The following is a 26,661-nucleotide window of genomic DNA, read 5'->3' as shown; positions in this document are numbered from 1 at the left end:
CCATTCAAGCCGGAGGGCCATCGCTGTGGACCAGTAGCTACCAAAGTTGGCAAAAAAAAAGAAAACAAATATGAAAAAAGGAAGCGAAAGGAAGGGAAGAGAGGGGAGCGCCGAGGAGCGGTAATAAATGCTTCATAAAATGCAAACACAGACACACAAACACGCTCGCAGTGTTGGTCAAATAAATCAGCAGACAAACAAACGAAAAACAAGGCAGTTTGACAAGCACTGCTACCGGAAAGCGCCTGCAGGTTAGGCTACACATTATTCGACTTCCCGCGAGATCATTTAGCAAGGACACAGTGACTCCCTATTAATACAGTAACTTATACTACTAATAAACTTATGCAGATATTAAATAGATGTTGTATAAACTCACCCTCTGGGATCCTGCCGCAAACTCTGATCGCCCAGTAAAAGTTCAGTTCTTCCAATTGATATGCTACTTGTGGGACTGTTCTGTTGCTGCTGCTGCTGCTGAAGTTGCAATTGCTGCTGTTGCTGCAACTCGTAGGCGGCACTCAGCAACTGATGCTGCTGCTGCTGCTGTTGCTGTTGCTGTGATCTGTTGCTGCTGCTGGCGATCGCTGCTGCTGATGCACTCGTGCTGTATGAATGCACATCACTGGCTTGATGGACTATGACGTCTTCTAGTAACTGTGGAATGGGAGAAATGCATATAAATTATAAAATAAAACACAATCGCAGGCAAATGCTGGCTCAAAACAAATCATTCATTTCAGATAATAAATCCAATTATAAGCCCAATTAAATAAATTATTGAACAACTTCGAAATCAATTCGTAATTCACTTGCACACGCACAAGGAAATTCAAGAGAGTGAAACTCAATACAAGCTAGAACCAAATGAATTTCTCAATTTAAAATTTAATGAAAATCAATCAATTGCTGCCAAAAAGGAAACTCAATATTCCACAAAAAAAAAACCAAAGAATAACAACAAAATACACACAAATGCGTGGTGGTCAATCATGCGACACCTGTAATTCAAATATATCACCTCTCTTCTCGGTGGATACAGATTGTTCGATATCAGTAGATCACAATTCTTCATCAGAGATGCCGTTGTCTGTGCCGCTGCCATTGAATTATTGCTATTATTGTTGTTGCTTAAAAGTAAATGTTGCTGCTGCTGCTGTGTTGCATTATTGTTGCTCGAGTGGAGCTGCAATTCGGCAAAGGCCTGTTGCAGTTGGCCACTGGATATGGCCGTGGAGTACTCCGTTTTGGGCGTGGTGGTGCCATGCACATGCCGCTCCACCACCACCACCGCTGATGATGATGACGACGATGGTGGCGCTGCATCCACATCCGCATGCTGCGAATGAAGCTGCTGTGCCATCAGCGGTGATGTGGATGTCTGGGCATCCACGAAACTGGGATTGACAGGACCTCCAAGCTGCAGTGGCGCCGGTGCTGTGGCTCTATTCAGTTGGCTCGCCGTTGGTGGGTGGTTGTGGTGGTGCACCGGCTGCTGCTGCTGTTGCTGCTGCTGCTGATGTTGTTGCTGCTGCCTCTGTTGGTAAATCGCCGCCGTTGTGGCCAATGATGCAGCTGCCGCTGGCAATGCGGTCGTCGCCGGCAATGTTGTCGTCGGCAACTGGGCATGTTTGTTGTTGTAGCTTATATAGGTTATGCCACAATAGTTTGCCCCATCCACATCGTCATCATCGTCCAGATCCTCGTTGTCCACCTCCTCGGCCAGATGTTGCAAGCTGCTGGCCAGCAGGGATTTGGCCTGCAATGGCTTTCCAGCCGCCGCTGCTGCCGCAAGCTGCTGCTGCAACTGTTGCAACTGCTGCTGCTGCGCCTGACTGGTCTGGTAGATGTGGCCCGTGGCACTGCTGGTCGATTGGCTGCTGGTGGTGCTGGTCGTGCCAAGACTGCTTGTGCTATTCCCAATGCAATTGGCCGTCTGTTTTAGGGCCGCCGACGTTGTGCTATTCGCATTGCGATCCGCTGCAGTGGCTGCTGCCACAGCGGCACTGACCAGCGCCGATGCACCGTGCTCGATCTGGGCCACCACCGTGGTGGTGTGGGAGGATGCCGTCGGCACGGTGGTAGTGGCCGTCGCCAGCGATGGTGCACTGATCGGACCGCCGGCGGTGGCCGTCGTCATTGTGGAACTGCTGCAGGTGATCTGGTTGCTCGTGAAGGATGTCACATAGATCGGCGTCGATTCGTTCAGGAAGCTGAGATCCTGGCGCTGACTGGTCGCAGTGCCGCTCTTCGTTTGCTGCAGCTGTTCCAATCGACAAATGTGTGGAAAAAAATTCAGAATGTAAAGGTGTGAGCACAGAAATCACAAACACCAAAAAGTCGAATATTTTTCCTTCTCAAGTGTTAAACAAAAGTTCAAATATATCAAATTGTTATTCTTCATTAAAGATCACCATAAAACAATGAGAAAAACGCCCTCAAACTTGAAATAAATTCATTTTTCAACGTGCTATGGATATTTACTCGTTGAAAACTGTCAAACATTTGACTACACGTGTTGCACTTCATGCGACTATTATGATAACCATTTTATTGAGTGCACCAGCACACATTGTCAAACCATCATCATCTAAATTTCTGTTTGCACTTTTCATTGTGGCAGCACAAACAGCGAACAGCGAACACCAAAAAATAAGTAAGAGCTAAAAACTGTCATCGTTTAACAACGCTGACAGGCTTCGTTTCGCATATATGAATGTATGTACGAGTTATAGTATGCAAATCAATCAAATTCCATTAAAATAAAGCTAACCAAGCTAACGCCCACCTTCACTGCCACGCCCACGCTGAAGTCGTGGTTCTGTGTATTGATGCTGTTCCCCTAATGAAATATGAATTATTAATGCGACGAACACATAATGGATGTGGCTGGGCGTCATGTGTGTGTGTGTGTGGGTGTGTCTGCGTCTGGGTTAGGTTTGTATTTCATTCCATTTTTTTTTTTTTTTTGTTCCATTCTTGTGGGTTTTTTATACGACCCACCAAAAAACCCACTGGAACTGCACCCCACAATCTACAACGCATTCAGTGCCTGTCAATTAAGACGCATTTAGGTCTCGAATATATATACTCCACATACTATATCCTAGCCAATCCAATTGGCCTTAACCTTCATCGGCAGGTTAAGTCGCGCCCTTACACGTATGCCAATGGCTATGGCTAAGTGTCAGCATATAAAAAAATAAAAAAAAAAAAGTGCAAATAAATGAACAAGTTGAATTATGGGGCTCTTTTGATGCAATTACCTGAGGATGAGACGGCTAAGCTGATGGGGGGGTTAGTAGAATGAAAATATATATGTATATATATATATATACAAAGAAAAAAATGAACGAGTATGGGGATCTGCGTACTTAACGCCTGTGGCACATTCTCACTTCACTCCCTATGGCTTATATGTACGTATATCTATATAATTCTTTTTCTTTTTTTTTTTCAAGCCACACATACGCCGTGAGCGTATTTTTTGTTCGCATTTTATCGGATTATTGACAGCCAAGTCGGTTTGTCAGTCTACCGCATCGGCTTGTGGATTCTCTCGATGGCGGCGGAGTGAAGTGTCGTTGTCGTGGCTTCGGTCGCAGCTTCAGCTAGCTCCCAGTTTTCACATATAAACCATTTGACATCCACACCCCCATCGCCACAAAAATCCACCTACGTACGCACTTCAACACTTATCGGATAAATCGATGCATGTACAAGTATACACGACGCGAAAATAATAGTCACAATTTGAGTACAACTGTACAAAAGTAGGCTAGACTAGAACTTATTATCCACTGTGTATGTGGAATATTCTTTAACATGGTTATTATAACTTTCTATAGCTAGTGTTACTTTCGCTCAGTGTACTCATATGCATATTCACGTTTGTTTGTGTATGCAAAATCATTTGTTCGGTTGGCCTGGCAACAAACGATTGACTCCACTGCCCCGCAGCGCCACTCTAGCGCATCCTAGACAAAAAAAAAAAAAAAAAGAGAAGATACCAACCCCACTGCCACTGTGCCACCCACTCCAGTTGGAGTAACCCAATCCAATCCAAACTGAACGCTGCCCAGCCCAACGCAATCTCAGATCCCCAGATTCGTAGCAAAACCTAACCAAACCAAAAACGAACCGAACCGCACCTGACCCCCATTCCATGCGACGTCCGGAAAGCTGAAAGCAATTGTTGGAGCGTTCAACTGTGATGACGATGATGACAAAAGCACTTGATGCGCTTAAAATTGCTGGAAGCACGAGGGGATCGGCATTGGGGTTTCCAGCGAATTCCGGGGGGGGGGGGGGGGGTTACCGGGTTATTCGGGTTTGGCGCAGCTCTTGATGCGGTTAATGCGTGGAATACCATCCATTCCATCGCAATGAGAGCCACTCGAACTTCGCGATTTCCCATTTGGCCATTCGGATCGAGTGACCAAATTATTGGGCACAACAATGCCACTCAATTCAATCACTTTGGAAGCATTGACAAGAGAATTCCGCCCTTGTTTTTTTTTTTTTAATACTGAAAATACCTAGGTGTGTTCATTATTGTTTTCATATAATGAATCAAATGCAATTTGTATTTTGAGAACTCATCGCAATAAGAGAAGAAAACTCATAGTATATGAGTAATGCACTGAGTCAAAGTAAAATAAATAGTTGCAGTGATTTAAATGCAGTGAATATACAAATCAATGAAAGCCAATTGTTTAAATGCAATCGATGTTATTTGCATGCAAATGATTCGCAATAAGACATTTCATTCAGCGCGATCTTTTGTGCTTAAACTGTAAACGCAACGAAACTGTTAATACGCACAATGAATAGCTAATGAATTTATTCACTGACCCACAGATTCAAAAAACTACACGGGAAAAAATGATGCATTACATTTATATGTTATGAAAGAGCAAAAGTTCAAATTACTAAAAGATTTTTAGGGAATTTCTTGTATTTTTAATGTACTTATCCAACTGATTTGAAACCATTTTATGTACATATATTTATCGATATATATATATGTGTACATTTCTTTTCCATGGTGTACCTAATTTTGGGAAACGGTAATGTTATGTAACTTTGAGCGAATCGCTTTATTAGTCCCATGTGAATACACTCACTCTTTTGGTCGCACATGCAAATGGGATTGCAGCGTTCACTTTCAATTACCCACATATGTGATTTGCATTTATTTTTTTTTGCCCCCCTCGTCAACTGTTTTATTTTTACTTGTATCTGTATTTGTAACTGTATCTGTATCTGTAAATGTATCTGTATCTGTATCTGTATCTGTATTTGTATCTGTAAATGTATCTGTATCTGTATTTGTATCTGTATCTGTTTCTTTTATTTTAATGTTTTATTTTCCTCGATTTTTTTTCCTCATGTTTTGCGTAACTTTGATGGCAATTTTATTTTTTTTTTTTTGATTTTGTTTTCAAGTTTATACAACATTTGTTGTGAGCTTTTCTTTGTTTTATTCACTTTTTACCTTAGTTGTGTGTCTGTGTTTTTGTTTCCACTTTTAGTTTCAGTCCACTATGTTATATGGTTTTTGTAGTCTACGAGTTTAGTCTACTGGCTCGTGTTGGGTTTGTTGAATTTTTAATTGAATTTTGTGAGCGAGCATACTTCCTCATTTTTTGCATTTCGCATTTTGTATCTTGCAAGCTGTGTGGTGTTTTTTTTTTTGTTTTTTGTATTTTGTATTTTCTATTTTGTATTTGGTATTTGGGAGTGGCCTCCGGTCACTCAGTTATGCCAATAACAGTGGACTCCACACCATGTGTGATAGAAAGCTGTTTTGATAAAACGTTTTCGTTTTCAATTTCAGTTTCCCAACCAAATCGGGCCAAATACACAGCCTGCAAATAAATGGCTCACATTCATGTTTGCCTCAATGCCACACGCCACACAAACCGGCAAAAAAAAAGGAGAGGAGAAAAATGGTGTAGCACTTTCCGGGAATTCCCCATTCTGATTTCCCATTTTTTTTCTTTCCTTCTTTTCCTTTCCATCAAATATGCATTTTCAGCAGACGCAAGAGAAAATCCTACGGAAGCCCCCCGCTTAAAAAAAACATGGGAAAACCTAAAAACAGCAATGTTATTTCTCGGAAAGAAGTCTTGGTCTTGCTAATGTCCTTCGGCAAAAAACAATAAGTTAATCCTGTATAGAAAACAACAACAACAACAACGAATTGCCGCAGTTGACCTATAATCCCAAATTGGTTTCCAATCTCTGTAGTTGCCTCAATTTCGTAAAGCATTACCTTACATGCCAGCTAAAAATTAATTTCTCAACTGAAATTTTGATTTAATTAGTGTTGAAAACTTGAAAAATGTTCCAGACCATGTGTCATTAAAACTTCGGAAAATTCCGTGGAAATGCAAGGCAAGTGTGAAGAAACTGGCAAGTTTGCAACCGAAATTTCCCGAAAATAACCAAAGAATATATGTATATAACTCCTTTGCAAGCCAGAAAACTTTTTAATTGGAAAAGTATGCTAGATATTCCACCTTTTAAATGGAAGAAAAAAAAAACTCTTAAAAACCTCCCGTTAAATTCGTAGGCAAAGAAAATTTCGTTAAAAAAAAAAAAAACGTAAAATCCTCAGAAGTGAATTAACAATTTGGGAAAATGCGAGTTCAATTAAACTTGAAATTCTTACAAAAAATTCCATAACGCTGTGATCAAACTCCCAACCAGAAATTGGCATGGATATGAAGGCCAATTGGGCGGGTCACTCACCTTCTTGGACAGCTGGGTGATGTCGACGGGCGTGACCCGGTTCAAGGCCGCCAATCTCTGCAGACGTTCGCGGGCGTGCTCCTCGACGGCGATGACGAAGGCGTCCTGCACCGAGTTGCCAATGTCCCAGGCTGCAAGAGGGAGGACAAGTGGATGGAATAATTAATTTGGGACATTAAACATTTAGCAGGGAGCCTAATTGACCGGGATCTGTCGAGCAGAAAGAGCCCCAAAAATCGACAGAAGATTTGGTCTGGTGACGAAGGCATGCTCTTATATTTAGTTGTTGTATTGTACATTAAGTATCATAACTTAGCGTTATAAGCTAACCCTTAATTCATCCCAACAGGATGCCACATATATACATACATGTGTATATGTATCGAATACATTCCGGTCTAGTGACGAAAGCCGCCTGTGATCGTTTTGGGTATTCACCGTCACTGACCTAAGCAATGATTTGCGTCATTATGACAGGCAGCAAGTGCGGCTTAGTCCTTTTTGGATTTTTGGTATTCCCCGATCGCTCATTCGCTGCATTCACGGCGCTCTAAACGAATCATTCGATACATATTCATGAGTGCATTCACGGGTCACAAAAATCTTGCCACCTGGGAATCGTTTTTATGCCTGTTTCTTTTTCTTGTTTTTTTCTTTTTTTTTTTTTGAGTATGTGTGGGTTTTTTTTTTTGGTTTTTTTTTGCTTAGGAAGTTGGAGGTGGCCAAAAGTTTTGCTAAAAATTTGCTGGTTGCTGACAGTAACGACTAACCCACTGTACTCCCCACTCCCAAATCCACGTTCTCCTTGTCCTTATCCTTATTCTTCGTCGCCCACTCAGCGTCTCAACTTTTCTTGTCACTTTTATTGCTTTTCGGCTGCACTCCCATCGCAAAAAACGAAGCGAAACCAAGCCAAAGCCCCAGTCCAAGTCCAATACGCCCACTAAGCAACCACCACCCCTTCCATGACCTCGGCTTTAATTTCATTTCGCTGCCCTTGCGTTTTCGGCTGTTGATTGCGTCGAAAAGCGGTGGGCTTTACAGGCTGCTGGGTATGGGGTACGTATGGGGCTAAAGACGTCCTCGATCCGAGGGCGCATCCCCCAACACCCGCCGCCCACCAGCCGACCCCCGTCTCCCGTCGCCCGCCTTGATACCCCGCAGGCGTGCCCGGGCAAAAGTGGAGCGCTCGAGCCAGATCCAATTAGGCGCCGCGTTGTCAGCCTCGATGTCGCTACATGTCGTTGAACCTACCGCCCCCTCACTCTTTCTACACTTGGAATAAAACCAGACGTATCTACAGATACGGACAGATCAACTGAAAAGATTGAACATAGGTGTGACCTAGGTCAAATAATAGGTCAAACAATTCTTACGTAAAGTTAACAAAAATAAACGCATATAAAATGAAATTGAAATGTAGCTCTAACTCTATAGAAATTGAAATAGTTTAATGTAATTATGTGAATTTTTTTCGGGCAGTGTATCGGGTTTTCGCTGCATGTAGACGAAGGGTTGGTGCGGGGGCGTTTTTGCGAGTTGGAGCAACTACCGTGCGTTTTCCGAGCTTCAAGTTTCTGACTTTTAATCTCATTTGTGCGCGCGAGAGAGTGTATGTTTGTGTTTGTTGGTGTGTTTGTGTGACCCTGTCCGTGTGTTGGTATTGGTGCGAGTGTCTGTGTGTGTGTGTGTGTTTGTGGATGTAAGCGGGTGTCCATGTGTGTGCCGTTCGCTTGTGTCATTCATTTCCGCGACACCGCCCCTTTCGGCATTCCTCTCATAAGTCTTGACATGCCGTGTCAGTCGAGCGCCTCTTCAAGTCCGGGCAATTGCGATTGCGATTCCGATTGAGTTCATGTCCGTCCGGAGAAAAAAAAAACAAAAAAAAAAGAAGAAAAAAATAGACAAAAGGGTGGTATTTTGGGTGGTTGGTTGAGGGGGGCTGTTGTCAAAGGGCGGACACCCAACACCGAACATCGAACGCCGCCCCCCTCCATTGACACATGCAAATGCTCGTAATCGAGTAGCAAGCTGTTGACGTAGTCATCACAGGTGTCCATTACTGTCCGTCCATTTCGTTTGTCATCCGTCCGTAGTGCCTTGTTCGCTGTCCACTCACTCTACGTTGCCCATTGTCCATTGTTGGCAATTTGTTGTTCTTTGAGCTCGTTGCTCTCTGTTGTGTTGAGTGTTTGTGCAATATTATTAACCTTAATTAACCATTAATAGGTCTTGCGGCCCGAGAAGATGACAGGTGAGACCAAAGAGGAAAGGGTAAAACAAGGGCATATTCCATTCCATCTATCAGGCAGTTTAACGAGTTTAAACCTAAGTCTTACCATACATATTCGTAACATTTTGATTGAAGTTAAAATCGATAAAGAAAAAAACAAAATAGTAACCTACAGTTTCAAAAAAAAAAAATGGATAAATAATTTACTTTGTGGTCTCTCATTCATTTTGCAAATAATATTTATTATTTAAATCCGATCTACGTACACAACTGTCATGTCTGCACTTTATTCGCAAATAAAAAAAGGGAATTTTGCGTTTACTATCATTTTGCACATTTGTGTTTGTCGCTGCGAATAGTGCATAAACATCTCAGCTATTTCAACAAAGTGCTGTTTGTTGCACAGTTGTTAACTTTTAGATGTTTTCGCAACGAGTTTGCGAGTATATGGGTATATGAACTTTTATTGTCTGCTCCATTAAGTAAATAAACCTTTATCATCGCCTTAATTATGGTGTGTCACAGAGAGAAAACTAAAAGATACATATTTAAGTAATGAAAACTTCAAACTATTGTAGTATATCGCTTTCTTTTAGCGCTACAGTAATTAAACAAATTGTATGCCAAATGCAAATTGATTGATTATTGGAATTTGTTTATATAGAGTATTGTCACGTCGAATGGTATTGTATTCTCTGCCGCATCTCTTGTTACCCCGCTCTTGTGGCACTTCACACATTTCAAGAGTAACCGAGGAGCCAAGGTGATGGATGGAAACTTCGCCGTTTAATGCGTCCATGGGTCTGCACTGCAATCTGGGAAGACTCTTCAATCGCAATGAAAAGTTGCGGAGTAGAAGGGACTTTAATTGCCCGCAAGCAAATCGATAAACAATAAACCAAAGTGCACTCAAATTGCAGAAACCACGCGAGAAGTGCCTGCAACATGCAGCAACCGATGGCATTCGCAAGAGCAACAATACATGGATGTACATATGAATGTACATGGATGTACATACAAAATGGGTGGGTGAAAAGTAGCCGCCAACTTCCTGGGTTTCCAAACTGCAGGTGGAATTGCCGGAATCAGCGCTCGATGAAATCGATGTGGATTTCAATTGGCAATGGGAGCGCTAACCGCAAATCGAGCTATGCGAAACTTTCCGGCGGATTGGATATGTGTTTTTCACCATAGTAGAAACCAGTAAAATCCCGATGCTCGTGGTATATTAAATAGCCATAATAGCCAACATTGTACAATTTTGTAATATCTGTCTATCGAACTGAGGAATTCGCTATTTAAAAACATAACAATGAGTATTAAGTGAGCAAGTAGCAAAGTCTCACACATCTTATACAAGTTTATTGAATTCTCAATGAAGGCCAGGCAAAATAGCAAACTGTTTGCCATTTGCTGTCATTTTTAATTCAGCTTTTGTTGCTTACTTTTGGCCCTGGCCTTTAGCACAGAAAGAGTGAGCAGGAAAATAATAACAAGGAAAATAGCAAAAAGATATAGAAAAAATAATGAAAAAAAATAATAACAATGGTCGCTCGTCGCTCGAACGAATTTATTTGTGCATTTTGCAATCAAAATTTAATTGCCACTGAATTGTATTGTTTGATGTATGAAAATAAATAAAGGGTATACAATATGTCGTAACGGCGAATGGAAAAGTCACACTTTTGTGGCAAACATACTAATTGGCCATTAAATGATTAACATTATAATGCAAATATGTTGATTTTAAATATTTTAATGAGAGAACTTGCCAACTTAATTGCAGCGAATTCTTGCGGAGCGAACACACATACATATATATGTACATATATAAAAAATGATATATGTAATTATTATGATTATATTTTGGCCTTCTTCGTTGGCTGTTTTGCGGCTTAAATCACATCTTTTTGGTTTTTTTGATGTGAGCGAAACGAAACCCGTTTGGTTAATAGAAGAAGATTTCGTTTTATAACGCATTATCTCCGAGAGAAAAACACATCGATACAGCGACACACGGATACAGAGATACAAAGATACAAAGATAGAAAGATACAAAGATACAGGTGCGCTCAGTTATCGAAGTGTGCGAATTGTTATTATTTGTCTCCGTCTTTTATCTACGAATCATGTGCACACGGATTATGTAACCGCACAATCGAGTATCGGATTACCCGTCGCCGGCATTGGAAGCCATCTTCTTCTTCGCCGAACTGCAGCGCCACTTGGGAATGTGAAAAATCTGTCTGATCTGGCGAAACCATGGCCAAGACCATCTGAACTTTTGGCTAACCGACTGGCAAACTCAATCAAAGGCTGAAGGTAAACAGCAGGGCGGCCGGCAATTAAAATCTTAGATGCTTGCATTGCCAAAACTTTGCAAAAGTAATCAATAATAATGAAGTTGCAAATAATACAAACGAAAAGTTACAATTCTCGAAACGAGCAACGTGCGAGTCAACAGAAACACCTTGATCCCCATTGCGATTAGTCAAACAGTTACAATCGTTTGTCGAGAATCTTGCTACACAATTAACTGAATATGACGACCATAAGTCACATTACTTTTTCCTGTTACCCGAATATAAATCTGTCAAACGGGGGGAAGTCCACAAAAGCGGTTTTTCAACTCAATTGTTTGGTAAATAAAAGGCATGCATATCAATTGGTGTCAAAGCAGATTTGATATAGCCAATCGCGGATTGAATGAATGTGAGCACCTGACTCAACTACTTTTTTTTTATTGTATAAATATATAAACCCCCCCCCCAACATCCCCCCCCCCCTCCACCGCCAAAGTGAAGAAACCCCTTTGGGCATATTTGAACATTACTCATACGCCGCATGGGCCGCCGTTGCTTTATCGCTTATCGCACACTTTTTTTTTCGTGTTGTGCTCCATATTTCTTTCCCACTCATTGGGATTTCTGGGTAAACATGAAAATTGTTTAATTGCGTGGCCAAAGGGGTTAAGACAGCGGGGCGGGGAGGGGCGGTTTTGATTACGGCTGATGGACGGTCGCATTGTTTACCTTTTTTTTTGTCATTCCATGTTCCTCGCAACCTGATTATAAAAGTAATTGAAAGCGATAGCCAAGTGGAAGCTTAAGTGCGATTTTCATCATTATTCGGAATATGGGGACCAATTAATGTAATTCATATTTAAAAAATCATTACTTTATCTTAAGTACACGATCTCTTTTCCAATCGTTATACTCTGCCGATTGAAATGAAATTCGCTTTAAGATCACAAATCGCAAGAATGAAATTCGTTTTAGATTTAAAAGGCATTTTGCGAAACCGGAATTGAAAATCATTTTCTGCTAACAGAATTCAATTAAAGCTTCACTTGACATGCGATGAGCTGACGACAATCATCATCTCAGGGTCATATTCTCGTTATATGTGTATTCGCTGTTCTTTATTATGTTTTTCAATTTCTTCATTTTTTTTTTTGTAGTGTCTCAGGTGCGCATTGTCTCACGTTTGTTTGCTTATTTGCGCGCTTGATTGCCCCACACACGGCGTTTTCTTTGTGACGACTTCAAATTGCAATTAGCTCCAGAATCCCCCCGCCTGCCACAGCTGCGCCACCGATCTGCCACGCCCCCCCACCTCCGAAATCATTTACTGAAATAATTTAATTCTGCGCTTTTTTTTGCTGTTGCGTGCAGGGTTTCGCTTCGCCTGACAACGAGTACGATCTTTTCGAGATTAGAAACAGATTCGAAAAGAATGGAGCTGCTTTATGAAAGTGGAAACACAGCCTAGGATAATATCTACATATAATACATATTCCATTTAAAACGCCATAATTGAATCATACAAACTGGGTTTATGGCTATGCATATGCATATATGTATGTATGTATGTGCATATCTACAAATTGGTAAATCACTGCGAGCCACACAGACTGCCTGCATTTGTACATAATTTATATCGAATGAATTGGCATTAGGGAATTATCTGCGCATATCCAATTAGAGAAGCTAACGGTAAAGCGCTGAAGAATCCAAAGAATCGACAACGGCACCCAAGAAATCAAGCATTCCGATGCCGCAGAAGAACGGAACGGCACAAAGCGATTCTTCCACTCAACCTTTCTTCGCTGTTTTTCTTATATACATACATTTTTTTTTGTTATTAGATAATGCCCTTCGCGATGGAGAAAAACTGGGGAAAATGCTGTTTTGTAAGTGCAACGGTGAACGGTGGAGCAAGAAAATGTGTTCAGGTGAACACAAAAAGAGCGCAGAACGGCAAACAAAAACAGAAACCAAAACAGATGTGCGGAAAAAGAAAACGAAAGAAGTCAACAAATGCAGCAGATAAAGAACCAGAAATGTGATTAATAAGTGGGCGTGGCACTTGGCTGTCATGCCGAAGAAAATGATCATAGCGAAATTAACAGCATGAATATCCATCGAGTTGGATTGCCTTCAGTCCAGAGTTAGTAGTTTCAACGATGAATAAAAATTAATTATAATAAAAGTTAATTTCTCTACTCACACAAATGGATGCCAGATATCTAAATTTAAAAAAAAAAATGCCATTGTTTGCTCCACATTCTCATTGTTTATTGTACAACCAAATCAGTGATATTTCCTTTGCATTCACTATGCACTTTGTTTGCTTCGCACTAAGAATGCCAGGAATCAATTATTCAGATTAAACTCGTTAGGGGGTAAATGAATACAGGTGGAATTAAAATACACCTACAATATGTGCACACAGACAGACATGCGGATCTAGGTGCCAGCAGTTGCAGGCAGTTGGTTGCAAGGGCATGCGAGTCGATCGAATAATCGAATAATCGGAATTCACTGGCACCACATTAGATGGACCACTGGGCCTCCTCATTCCTGTGGCCACGGAGGTCGACCCAAGTCGAAGTCATGCGAGCATAGCCATCCATAGCCACATCCGTGTGCAGCCCGCCATTCGCGCCCCCAATTCGGCTGCATCCTTGCAGATAATACACTCGGAAAAAACGGATGTTTCTTTGTGTAATTGGAATTGGAAACCAAAACATTTCGATTCAGTATATATTCGAATTGAAAATAATATTATCAAATATCAGTTGTCAGTGTCCAATATGATTCGCTCAGTGTACTAGCATCTCAATGCAATTCCATGGCCAAGTTGGAAAACAATTTGGGCTCTCCCCTCGCTATCGCCATCTCGCCCTTGTGTCCGCTCTCCCTCTCGCTCGCTCGCCTAAGGCAATGACTTTTACACATCGCAGCACATGGCCATCTCGTACCTTTTCCAACCAACCCCACAGACCGCCCCCTCACGCCCCTCTTCATTCACCACCCAGCGCATCTGAGCGCGCTCAATTGTATCGCTTCAGATTGAGATTCAGATTCAGCTTCAGCTTCAGCTTCAGTCGACGTTGGCCGCGTGTAAAACTTAAAGACTTACTCACACAATTGAGTCAGCAGATACACTGGAAAATAAATCTAGCCCAACTAACTTCAAAAACTAAAAGGAATAAACAGGATTATTGGATGGGAATTGTGAGCTACAAAAGGGTGAGCCATATAGACCGTCTTTGTTTCGTTACGAAGAATATTGATGATTTTAATGTTGAAATTACATACAGTAAATTGTTTACCTGTTTAATCGATTTCGCTATTCATTTTATTGTGCGGCTTTCGCTCACAATGTGAAATATTAAATAAGTAAATATACAATTTTAATTGCTCAATTAACTTTATCGAGAGGACATTGAAACGTGCAGTTTGCCAACTTGACACACAATTGGTTTTATTTGTAACACCCTGATTTCAGTTTGTAGCATGTTATTTTAATGACTTTCATGGTGTTGACTCTTCAATTCATTCTTACTTTAATTATAATCAAAATGTGCGCTGCTCTCTCTCTCTTCTTCGTTTTCCAATAGTTGGATAGCACTCATTCGATTTCGTTTCTAATTTCTTGCAGTGTTCTTTTGGTGCCAAGAAACTTGCGTTACCGGATTTTGGATGCTGTTTACCCTCTCCCTCTCGCTACCACTCTCTCTCTCTCTCTTTCACCCAATCGTAGGCCATCCTGCTTGCACCTGCAGGCGAGCCCATAGACGAACATTGAAAACTTTGGCCATAGTTTTTAGTTTGAAGTTTTTTTTTTCAGCTTCGCACCTCGCTTCCTCTGCCGGCGAACTCCCATTGATTTCGCTTTGAACAAGAAATACATTGCTTAGGAATGTATTTGGTGTTTTAGTGCTTTTCGAACCCGACCCCCCCCCCTCCACCTTTCCTTTTGGTATTTGTATTTTTTCGTGTGTTAGCCGCCGTTGCAAACTGGAAATTCTTTGAGCTCTGTTGCAGTTGACCCAAAAATAAAAGCGGTTTCGAGGAGACTGCAACTGATTGCCGCCTTATCAATGGACCAGCGTCAGCAGAGGGGGGGAGGGGGTTGGTGCCATATTCTGGGTTGCGTATACGCCCCTTGGAATGCGGCCCAGTGCAGCCAAAACTGTAATTCAATTGGCTGCGGATTCAGCAATGTGTGCTCTCGAAATGGGTCAGCATCTGATTGATTTAGTATTCGCACAATAATGTTGCTTTTTTGCCGTAATTTCAGTTTACTTTCAACCCGTAATTGGATTTGTCTTGCGAGCTACTTACATACATACAAACATAAATACAAATTGACTGACCTACGGTCGTCGTGCCTGGGAAAATTATAAATTTATTTCCAAATCCACACTAATTTTATTTGATTTTATCGATTCTGCTGTCTAAGTGTAATTCACTTTGTTCGAGAAAGTCTTAAGATGACAAATTTTAAGGGTCGTTTCAATCAGAATTCGAAGATATGAAACCAATTGATTTCATCAGTTGTTAATATTTTATATAATTGGCTTTAAGGCTCATTTCTAAACTGTTTATTATATTTTTAAGTAGCTTTAAGTAAATAGCAACTAAACTAAACTTAGCTTGTTCGTATTTTCAGAACTTTCCTGCCGGTTATCCGTTCATTTGCATCCGAAAATATGTCTTGGTAATTCCACTTAATGAGTGCATAATGAATGCTCCTTTTGGTATGTGGGTCCCATAAAATGTGTATTTTTTCTTTTTTTTTTTTGGCCCCTTTATGTATATTTTTTATTTTATGTTTTTGACAGTTGATTTCCACTTTCGACAAAACTTGTTTCGTTTTGAGGTTAGTTTTCTTTGCTGTCCGCTTGGCTGTTTGTTTGTGTGCTCTGTGTGTGTTGTTGTTTCTTGTTTAGCCGCTTTTTATGGCAACAACAACACGTGGCCCACAACGCAGGCCAAACTGTAAGCAGCTTTTATTTCTATAGCCCATCTCTGTTGCTCTCCGCGCTCTTCGCAACGCCCTGTCTCGCTTCCTCCTTGTCTATTTTGCAGTAATTTCCAGTTGGTTGAATTCGGTGGGAGGCAAACAAAAAAAACAACAACAACAACAAAACAGTTGAGGAGGCTGCAAAAAGAGAGAGGAAAATGGGGAGAACGAGAGGTCTTATAACTCCCACCATTTCCATTTCGAAATGCTTTTTGTTGGCCACTTTGATGGTCAATGGGGGATTTCGTATCTGTATCTACATGTGTCGGCCCTCACTTTTTGCACTCTCACGCCCACAAAACACCACAAAAATGAGTAAAAAAAAAAAATAATACAAAAAAAAAAACAGTAGAAAAAAGCTGGAAAAAATCGCAATAAGCGAGTATAATAAGAGCAAACACCGCACTCATCGCCGTGTTAATGGGTTAAACTGAAGTTTTGCCCATAATAATGAAGCGACAAAAAACTTTCCGTGATTCGAAACGGAATTGTACAGCCGCTGTTTACGGATACAGTCAAGCCTCCAGAACTCCAACTTCCTGTACTCTCATTCTTTTATTCCCGCTTAGGTTTTACACCGAAAAGATGCCAATGGCAATCAGTAAACTGTCTTTGGTTTGCATTCAAATATCTTTAGTCTCCTTAATAAATTATCTTTAGCTCATCTATACGTTAGTCTTTTTTTCTATACATTTACTGTAAAGTATGAACGGTTTGGCTTTTTTAAAATGACAAATCGCAAACAAATAAATACCTTAAAAAATAAACAAGACAATGCAAATACCAAGTTTCTGTGACAAAATTGATTTATTAAACTCGAGTCAAATAACGGCGTTTGCAAAAAGCACGCAATTTCAAAGTTAGCATCGGTTTCTATTACAAATAGACCATACAAATTGTTCACATGTCAAGAAAAATCCTCTAAAAAATCGTTGCAAACATTCCGAGTGTGTATACATTGAGAGAAAACGAACTGTGCAACGTTTGTTGTTGAGCTCAGTGCTAATATTAGATGCCACAGCATCGATTATACTCTTTTTTTTAACGGTGTAATTAAAGGCATGCAGGTTTGACTGTTGTATCCATTGGTACATAGAAACCCGTATATATGTACATATGTATGCATCTATGCGGCTGTACATTCATATCTGTGTGTCTGTGGCCAGGTATGCCAAACTAAACACTAACAATGTTGATTCATGACCCTGCCATAGATAGTTCGCCCAGTTTTAGAGCCACTGGTCACTCACCCTGCTGCGCTGCTGCTGCTTTTTCTGCTGCTGCCGCTGCTGCTGCACCACAATAAAACAACAACAAACCAAATTTGTTACACCGAAAAAAAAAGAACGAAACGATTGCAAACCACGTACCAAAAACGAGACGCCAACGCGTGCGCGCACTTCAAAACAAAAGGCGGATAACCGAAACACCGAAAACGAGAACGCAGTCCGCCGGTGGGAACGAGACGGCGATACTTGGGGGCAATACGGTCAAAGCGGCGACACTGCGGCGCTGACGCTACGGAAACGTCGACGGTCGCCTCGCAACTGAAACTGACGCGGCTCCATTGCCAAGCCGCAAAAGCACCAAAGCCCAGCTGAAAAGAATGAGAGAGCAGATCGCGAGAGCTTTTGTCTAGAAAATAGCTGTTTCTGTCTCTCACGAGAAACCAGCGACAATTCACCATATATAAGACTAAAAAGCTGATTGGACAACACTGGCGGTAAACCGTTATTTTGACTTAATACTCGAATATTGATCTAAGAAAATAAGAGAAAAACAAGACTGCTTTAAATTTTCTCTTCTCAAATTTTATGCTTCAAAAAGAGACAATTTGCAACAGACTTGTTTTTCTCTTTTTTTTCGCTAGATTTGCGAAATTGATGCCCTTCTCTTAAAGATTTGTTTTGATAATTTGAACAGCTGTTTTAAATTTATATAATAATAATAATAATGAGATCGCGTGGTTTAGGTGTTTACAAAATGAAAATAAAAGTTGTTAAGTGATCGCGATACAGCATCTGTTTTACCCAAACATATAAAATACATGTACATATATGTTAGAATAGCCAGTTGAATGCAAAAATGCAATACTATGTACATATGTATGTACATAAACATGTATGTGAAGAATTGTGATCGCGTGTACAAATTGATGTCTGCATGTACATGTAAATGTAAAATGTACATTGACATCGTCCAAAAGGCATTGCCCACATAAATCAAGTAAATTTAGGCCAAATTTAATTTTGGCCAACTTGTGCTCATCCGCATTCGCGTTGGTGTACATATACAGTTAACTACAACTTGTTTCTCTAACTGGGCTGCCAGTGGCTCTCCAACTGCACAGGTGATCGTGCGATTAGAGAGAGGTTTGGCAGCCATTGTGATTAAATTGATAGCGGCTTTTACTTAATTGTGAGTGTCAAACTTTTCACAAACATTTCTCCAATTAAATGTTTTAAATTATGAGAACAATTGACGAAATATCAACAAATGGAAATGCAATGTTCTTCAGAACTTTAATTAATAATTAATTATTGTTTCATTTAATATAATTTAATTTAATTGGTACTTTTAGAGTCGTGAACTTACCCAGTCGTGAATCATTCTTCTTTCGCACACGCAGACAAATGGTGCAGGATTTGATGCACTGCGGACGTATCGAGCGGATCGAAAAGAAGAAACGAATATAGAAATTAATTAGGAATGCTCAGGATGTTGACCACAAGGGGGGATAATGGGTAATGGGGTAACCGTACGTCGTGTATGTGCCGAATGACCTCCGTGCGCGATATATTCTCCAGGGTCAGGCCATTGACCTCGAGTATCTCATCGCCCACTTCCAGATTATCGCGATCGGGCGGTGAGCCGTATAGTTTAATTTTACCCTCCACATTTTCGACGAGTATGATGACATAGCCCGATAGTTCGACAACTTGTTGCTGCAACGACAATGGACGATGTGTGATGCTTTAATTAATTAATGGAATATTGTTTAAGGATCATTAACGTAAAATGCTTGAAAGTCCCTTAGCCACTGGGCTGTATACTTAATGCTTAGTTTCTTAGCCAACTCTTTGGAATGCACGATTAAAATAAACGATTCGAGCAGCAAACATTTTATGCTAGCTTATAAATGTTTAATAATTACATCCCTTTTTTTTTTGCCACACACACGGCGTATGCTTAATGCCAAACGATCCCTTCGCTCACGAAATATTTACAAACTCTTTTGCAAATGTCTAACATAAAGTCATTTTCATAAATGCTGCCTAAATAGCAGAGAACAACTTATTTATGCCACGGCATGTGGGCGAATGTGGGTGTGTGTGTGTGTGTGTTCGTTTCTACTTACTACTGAAAACAAAACGAAAAAAATCAAATTAATTACACAAAAGGATGAAGGACAAAGGCAACACAGCCAGCCTCGAAGAGCAAACAATCCAACTTCAGTTCAAATACCCACACTTCTGCGAGTGTGGGAAGTTTTGGCCATTATTGCTTGGGCTGGCTCGTTATGTTAATTACAACAAATTATGCTCATGCGGCAATTGCGGGGGACTACCCACTACCCACTCTCCACTACCCGCTACCCATGCTCCATTCTCCATGCCCAGCTGCTAGCTCCTGGCTCCTGGCTCCAAACAGCCCATGGCAATACCCACATATCCCTGAACCACCCAATGCCAACGCCCTCGAGCGTGTAATCAGTAGGCAGCAGGCCAGTTAGTGGGTGTTTTTAGGCGGTATTTGTTGGTGGTGACTCTGATTAGCCCACAGTTTGACATTCACTTTAGCATCGAGCCATAATATCCATGCATTTCGATTTATGTTCATGTCAGGCACTGTACGGTCGAAAATACTCCAAGTATTTATCAATTAATTAACAAATGGCAAACATTCCATAGCCAAGAGAACAGAATGTAGCAATTTCACTAAAAATACCATAGTAAAGCTGGCTCGTTTTTTGGTTGGTCTGTCCCTTAAATAAGATCAGCATGGAAATGGAAATGCTTTTGCCCAAGGACCATGACAATCTAAGTGGCATTCAGTGACGACGCACAGCATTCCCAAGCTAATAAATTATTTAAAAAAAAAAAAAAAAAAAAAAAATTCCCCTCAGTACGCCTCAGTTTCACCTGGCGTTGGCATGAATCCTTAGAATAATTCATTGGCTGTCGCATTTAATTCGCACAGATGCAACCTCTTCCACATCCATAGCAATTTAAATATGCCCCAAGTTCATTTCACACAAATGCCCAAAATGAAAGCGACACAAAGAGAGCAGCGACAATGATGCCGGCATGCCACAAAATGCAAACCAAAAATTGGCTAAAAGCACTTGAGAAGCATTTAAGCCTGGGCCCTCGACCAAATAATAATAATAATAATAGTAAAAAAAAAAACAAGGAGGAGAACAAAATATAAATAAATAACGGCCCAGTTGAGATAAATATAAATGTGCAAAGATATATGTATATTTACTTATATATAGAAAAGAACGCAGAGATCGCCTAATTACAAAACAAAAGTGAAAAAAGCGAATGGAAAAAGGGAATAATTCGACTTTATTGGGTCACAAAAGTGAATAAGCAGGCGTTGCTGTGGGCGTGTGGGCGTGGCAGTGTGGCAGAAACAACCATTGTTGCAAGCGCATGTCGACAATAGCAATAGCAACCACAAAAAGCCACAGGAAGAAAAAAAATGTTGCTATTTTCCATTGTGCAATTAGTAATTTGGCAGTGACGAAGACAGTTGCAAAAAAAACAACCCTCGATTAAATTAAAACGTTAATAAAGACAAACAAATGCCGCTTAATTGGCGGACATGTCGTTAAAAAAAAAATTCACAATACAATGCGTTCATCACATGCACTTTACCAACACTACTGACGTTGAATACTAAACGAATTTGAAACTGTCAGGATCCTAATCAAATTATACGCTTAAAATCAGCCCGATTTTTCGCTGTGTAACACCAACCAGAGGCGACAGGCAAAACACTCAACTGGAAGTGAACTCGAGTTGAGCTGGCAAACGGCCAAAAAGGACACACAAAGGCGGAATGTCCTGGGCCAGGTGCTAAAAGGGCCAAAAGCAGCCGCACACAAAGCGGCGAATAAACAGGAAGACAACTCGACGCTGCATCTGGTGGACCAAAATGGGTAGATGTGCAGATGGGCAGATGGGTAGATGGCCAAATGGCCAAATGGCAGGAATAACCAGTGGCCAGCATTTCCATTCCCATTCCGATTTCCATTTCCATCGGTGCTCGCGACTGCTCCAGCCTCATATTTCACGCCTTTTTCGTGTTCCGCTCGTCTGGTTGTTAAGCAAACATTCATATATATATGTATATATATATATGTGCTGCGGATTAACATGGCAAAAAGTCAGGTCAATTGATGAACTGCCACCGTTTGCCAGGACGCAATGGCAAAAAAGCAAAGCGCAAATAAAAAAAAAATAAAAAAAAAAAACGCCAAAGGAAAAACCCTGGAAAATGTGTCTGGGCGAAAAATGCTGGGCGAAGTGGAGCCAAAGGGAACGAAACGAGAATCTAACCTAAGCTTCATAATTATTGGCGCTTCAACGCCGGATGCAGGAGCCATCCAACATCCGTACGGGCAAAAAGCTCAGCGCAATACACCGCAGGGCGAAAATATAGTGGCGATTAATCAGTTGAGCAACAAATGCCGGCTAAAATTATATATATAAATGCAGTGATTTAAAAGTGTGTGCATTTGTTGTTTGCTGCTTTACTTTTAGGCACTCGAAATGTACTTTTTAGTTGCAGCAACATTTGAAAGCACACACATGTATTTTGGTAAACGCTTCTCGGTCACCATTACTATTATGATCCCAACTTTTGTTTACCATGCAACGAGGGGATGATGCACGAACGAAGTCGTGAAGACTGACGGGGGCAACTGGCGACATAGACAAACTGGGGCACTTGAGCAGCAGTAGTAGTAGCTGTGGCAGTACCGCTCCACCTCCTGGACCGCCCACTACCGCACCACGCCCCCCTGGCCAGCACTTTGTCGCACTCGAATGAAAAATGACAGCAATTACGCTTAAATTATGCGTTTGTTTTCATATGAGCGTCCTTGTCAGTTGTTCTTGTTGTTGTACTTGAAGCTCATTTCACACATAGACACATGGCAAGTACAACAAGGCACACACAAACATACACATGCACAGAGTCTAGGCGACAAGTTTTTCCCTTTTTCCCTCTCCTTGCGCCCCATTCTTCATTCTGTCGTTCATTGTCTCTTCTGCTTTTCTATTTTCTTTTTTTTTTTTGTTCTTTGCCTTTTGCTCTGGGAAATGCCATGAAAACTGCACCGAAATTCAGTCGAGCGTGATTCGATGGCCAAGAAAATATTTATATATATATATATATAGAAAGTTTTGGGAAAAAGAAAAACTAATTTCACGATAGCATACCTTTATGGGTTGACTGAACCACCGGAATGTCTTATAAATAAAGACAAGACTAACGTAATGAACCATTGACAGCCAATAAAACTTTATTTCGCCGGTCTTCAGAAATCTTGACCAAAAAGAATGAATTTCCTTAAAGTTCGTTTGTCAGCACTGATAATAACGTTGTTCACCAACACTTATCAGCAAGCATTCTATAACAAGCAGTTCGCTGTTTCCAAACGAGGTAAACAGTAAGCATGATCATATGTATTGAGTTAGCTAGCTGCATCTGGTATTGTTTCAAAGCAGGGAAATTATCTAGACAAATTGGTTCGTTTGCCAACACTTATCCCCCCTCCCCCGAAAAAAAGAGCATTACAAATTCCCTGTGATCTCGCTATAAATTCTCCATTCGCTCCGCTTCTTTGCGCTTGACTGCTAATGACAAAGCCAAGAACAAAAACCAGAAACGAAAGGCGAAAAAAAAAATCGCTGGAAAAAGTGGAAAGAAAACAGAGACAAGAGAAGGATGCGGCACAAAAGGGAAAGGGAGGAAAGCGGAGGAAAGCGGAGCGGAGAAGGCAGAAAGGCGAGAACAAGAACAAAGCACTTGACTTGTCATTTTTGACATATAAATGGCGAAACAAATCTTTGGATATTGTTTTAAATGATGCACACACATACCTACGTACCTAAACATACACACACACACACATAGGCAGAGGCAGCTAATAAGTGGTGAAAAAGCGCGGGGGGGGGCGGTTATTTTTGTGAAGGATGAAAAAGGATGTGAAGGCAGCTTGAATGGATATTCCGTATTCCGTGGGATTTCTCCCAATGGGGTTATGGTTATGCAACAAAGTAACACAAATGATACGCACAATTGTGGCTATTGTTAATGTTATTATTGTTGTTGTTGTTGCTGTTGCTTTTTCGCCTTGTTAAAGCTGTATATTTGCGAGCATATGTCTTATGATGGAGGGATCCTTTTGGGGATTTTATTTTATTTATTTTGTTTTTTTTTTTTGTTTGCTGTTTGTTGGGCAGATGAGGGTGTTGGCGGGGGGATTTTTGCAGGGTATAGAATGGTCCAGCACATGCGCAATTGCAGGCACCGCAATCAGACACTCACCAGCACACACACACACACACACACACACGCATGTGCGTTTCTTTATTCCCATGCCACCCACCCACGCTTTTTTAGTCCTTTTTTGCGGCTCTGAATTAAAGGCAATACAACAAAAACAATAAGCAGATGAAGGAGAAGAAGAAGACGACGAAGAAGAAGAAGAAGAACAACAACAGAGGATTCGGTGGGGGATGGGGAAGGGGGAGGGGGGTGAGGTTGTTGGAAAGGACACACACACACACGCCACTTAATGAAGCAAAATGTTTCATACTTTTCATTCTTCTGCATCATTTCACAACCACACACACACGCGCCCAACTAATAGAAGAATACCATTGCCAATGGCCATCATATATAAAAGTTATTTGAAAATTTCATGGCAATTCATGTAAAAAAAATAAAATAAAAAAAAAACTTTCCCTGACAGCCGCAGAAAGTAGCTGGCAGCCAAGAAAATGGCAGAAAGCGAACGCACTGACTGATGGACCACGCGGCGTATGCGTTATGCAGAAAATATTTATACCAATGTCATATTAATGTGTTTCTCTAATCATAAATCAAAAGGCAACTCCAAGCCACAAAAAAAATCACAAATTTAATTTGGAATTACAAATCTAACAAAGGAAGGTGCGAATTTTCGTAATAAATAACGATTCAAAGAAAATTGTTTTAAACTAAAAATAGTAAATAGAATGTGAATTCACAGCGGTGGTAAGACAACCAATCCATACGTTAGTATCATATCGTTAACTAGAAAATATCATTAACTAGAAAAGGACATGGAAATCCTTTCAATGAATACCTTAAACGAATCGAAAACGAACATTCACTTGCTTTGTGTGTCTTTCTCCGAATAAACCGATGTAAGTAAACAACTATGAAAAATATGCATTTCCAGGAATTTGTATTTTTAGGCGGTCAGTTTAAATGGAATTCCATTAACCGAAAATAGGCAACATGGCAAAATAGCACACACACACACACAAAATCATCGCTGCAATTCGATGAGCAAAAATCGAAAGAACAAAGAGTTTGAAGTGCATATGAAATGCAACTGGAATTTTTTTTGTTTCTTTTTTTGCTTTGCAAAGCAGGGAAACGCAGGACACAAAATCCACACACAGGAGTATCGAGCATTCAGCATTATCCTTGCACTTAGGCAATGGCCGGCACTGAAATTCTTGGTGCAAAAAATCCTTGCCTACTTTTTTGGGCCTTTCAAAAAAGTGCCAACTGAGTGCGGCGAAAAATTGGTGCAGCAAAAAGGCAGAACACTACACTTCGTTCGATGATAGTAATGAAAAACGGTAACGGTGATTTCCAACAACTACCCCTCACCACCCCCTTTTGCAGCCCGCACCCCTATCACGCACAGAATTGAAGTCAAAGGACCTCCACTCAGTGCGAAATAGTAACTTCAAAATGTGTCAGTCTCTGCAGAATTCGATTCAAATCGAAGCATTACTCACAGCGGCAGCTACACAGAGATTCAAGACTAGTTCGTTTATAATATTTCAAAATAAATTCGAAATATTTCGAAAGCGTTTTGCTTAATTAATACCTTACTTTTAAGTACTTTAATCGGTTTTATAGGTGATTTGCGGCATCTGCATGCGTTTTAAAGATCAATAAAAGCTTTTATATAGTGGTATTTACGTTTTTCTTTTTCGTTTCGTATTTGCGCGCTGCACCTGTGTGCGTGTTTGCATCTGTGCGTTTGTGTCTGTGTGTGTGTGTGCGTTTGTGTCTGTGTGTAATAGCCCAAAACGGCAATGTTTAATTAAAAACGATAAAGGACACAACGCCGGCAATGGGCAATGCAAATAAGAGACTGAATGCAAAGGGCGCCCAAAAGGGGAGTGGCCCATGGAGGCGGTGGGTCCTTTGCCTACAAGAGTTGGATGGAAGGGGTAGGGGGGAAGGGGGGGTGGGTGGTGTACAAGGGGGCTGCATTCATCAGACGTCGCTCGATTGACAAGCAACGGATGCAGCAGTGTACCCCAGTTACATTTATGTTCCCCAACCATCAGCACCACCATCATCATTCCTTTCCTTTTTCCCTTTTTAGCCACCCACGCACACGCCAAACAAATTGAAAGCGGAAATGTGCACCACCACCCCCCCCCCCCCTCCCCTCTGCGATGCCATCCATGTGGCCAACATGAGGAAGCGAACTGACAAATAAAATTTCACTCGAAGTGAAAGCCATTTTTTCCCCGCTGGGAATTCGAAATACGAAATGTACGAATCTTGGCCCAAAATCGAAATGCCGTTTGAGGGTTATGATGACAGGCGAACAGGACCAATATTTATAATTGCAGTCAATAAACATTGCATAATTGTAATGGCCATCAATTCGCCGTGAGGTGGAAACCAATTCAATTTGATCCTGCGCCTGGTCACAGATTAAGACTCAAAGGCAAGGCATTCAAATTGATGGTTACAGTCAATGTGCATACACACATATGTATGTTCATCAATTCGGGCCAAATATTATATGTCTGAAAATTGTTATGCAACACAATTTATTCGGATTGTCATTTACCAATGAAATCGTTTCGTACAAATAACATTTAAGATATTTTACTGTGTCAATATCATGTGCATGAAGACAATTACTCATACGCCACGTTGTCTTTCCGAAAATTAATTATTATTAAATGTATGCCGCATTCAAGTCGTATTTTAATTGGTTGAGTAATGGATTGTGAAAGTTCAATTTCAGGTTACTTCGTCATAAAATTGACATAAAAAAAATGAAAATGTTGTTTATAAATTTGAATGCAGATTTTAAG

The 26,661-nt window shown here is 40.8% G+C and overlaps 1 protein-coding gene across 9 annotated transcripts in view; it reads right to left on the bottom strand.

Moving 5' to 3' along the window:
- Positions 1 to 26,661, bottom strand: part of sdt (stardust) — a 61,926-nt gene that overhangs the window by 29,415 nt on the left and 5,850 nt on the right. For 3 of the 9 annotated variants that reach the window (NM_001272397.1, NM_001038746.3, NM_001258647.1), the window contains 5 exons: positions 19,066 to 19,248; positions 18,899 to 18,956; positions 6,757 to 6,887; positions 1,022 to 2,263; positions 380 to 657 (listed from right to left, as the gene is read on the bottom strand). In NM_001272397.1, coding sequence (NP_001259326.1) covers positions 380 to 657; positions 1,022 to 2,263; positions 6,757 to 6,887; positions 18,899 to 18,956; positions 19,066 to 19,248 — 1,892 coding nt within the window. Of the gene's footprint in view, positions 1 to 379; positions 658 to 1,021; positions 2,264 to 6,756; positions 6,888 to 17,553; positions 17,861 to 18,898; positions 18,957 to 19,065; positions 19,249 to 26,661 lie in introns of those variants that run through there. The other 6 variants (NM_001298082.1, NM_001298081.1, NM_001258645.1 and 3 more) reach the window with 3 other exon arrangements.

The sequence above is a fragment of the Drosophila melanogaster genome, chromosome X, assembly GCF_000001215.4.
Source record: "Drosophila melanogaster chromosome X".
Taxonomy (NCBI): domain Eukaryota; kingdom Metazoa; phylum Arthropoda; class Insecta; order Diptera; family Drosophilidae; genus Drosophila; species Drosophila melanogaster.
The sequence above is the reverse complement of the archived record's forward strand: the minus strand, read 5'-3'. Positions and strand labels throughout refer to the sequence as shown.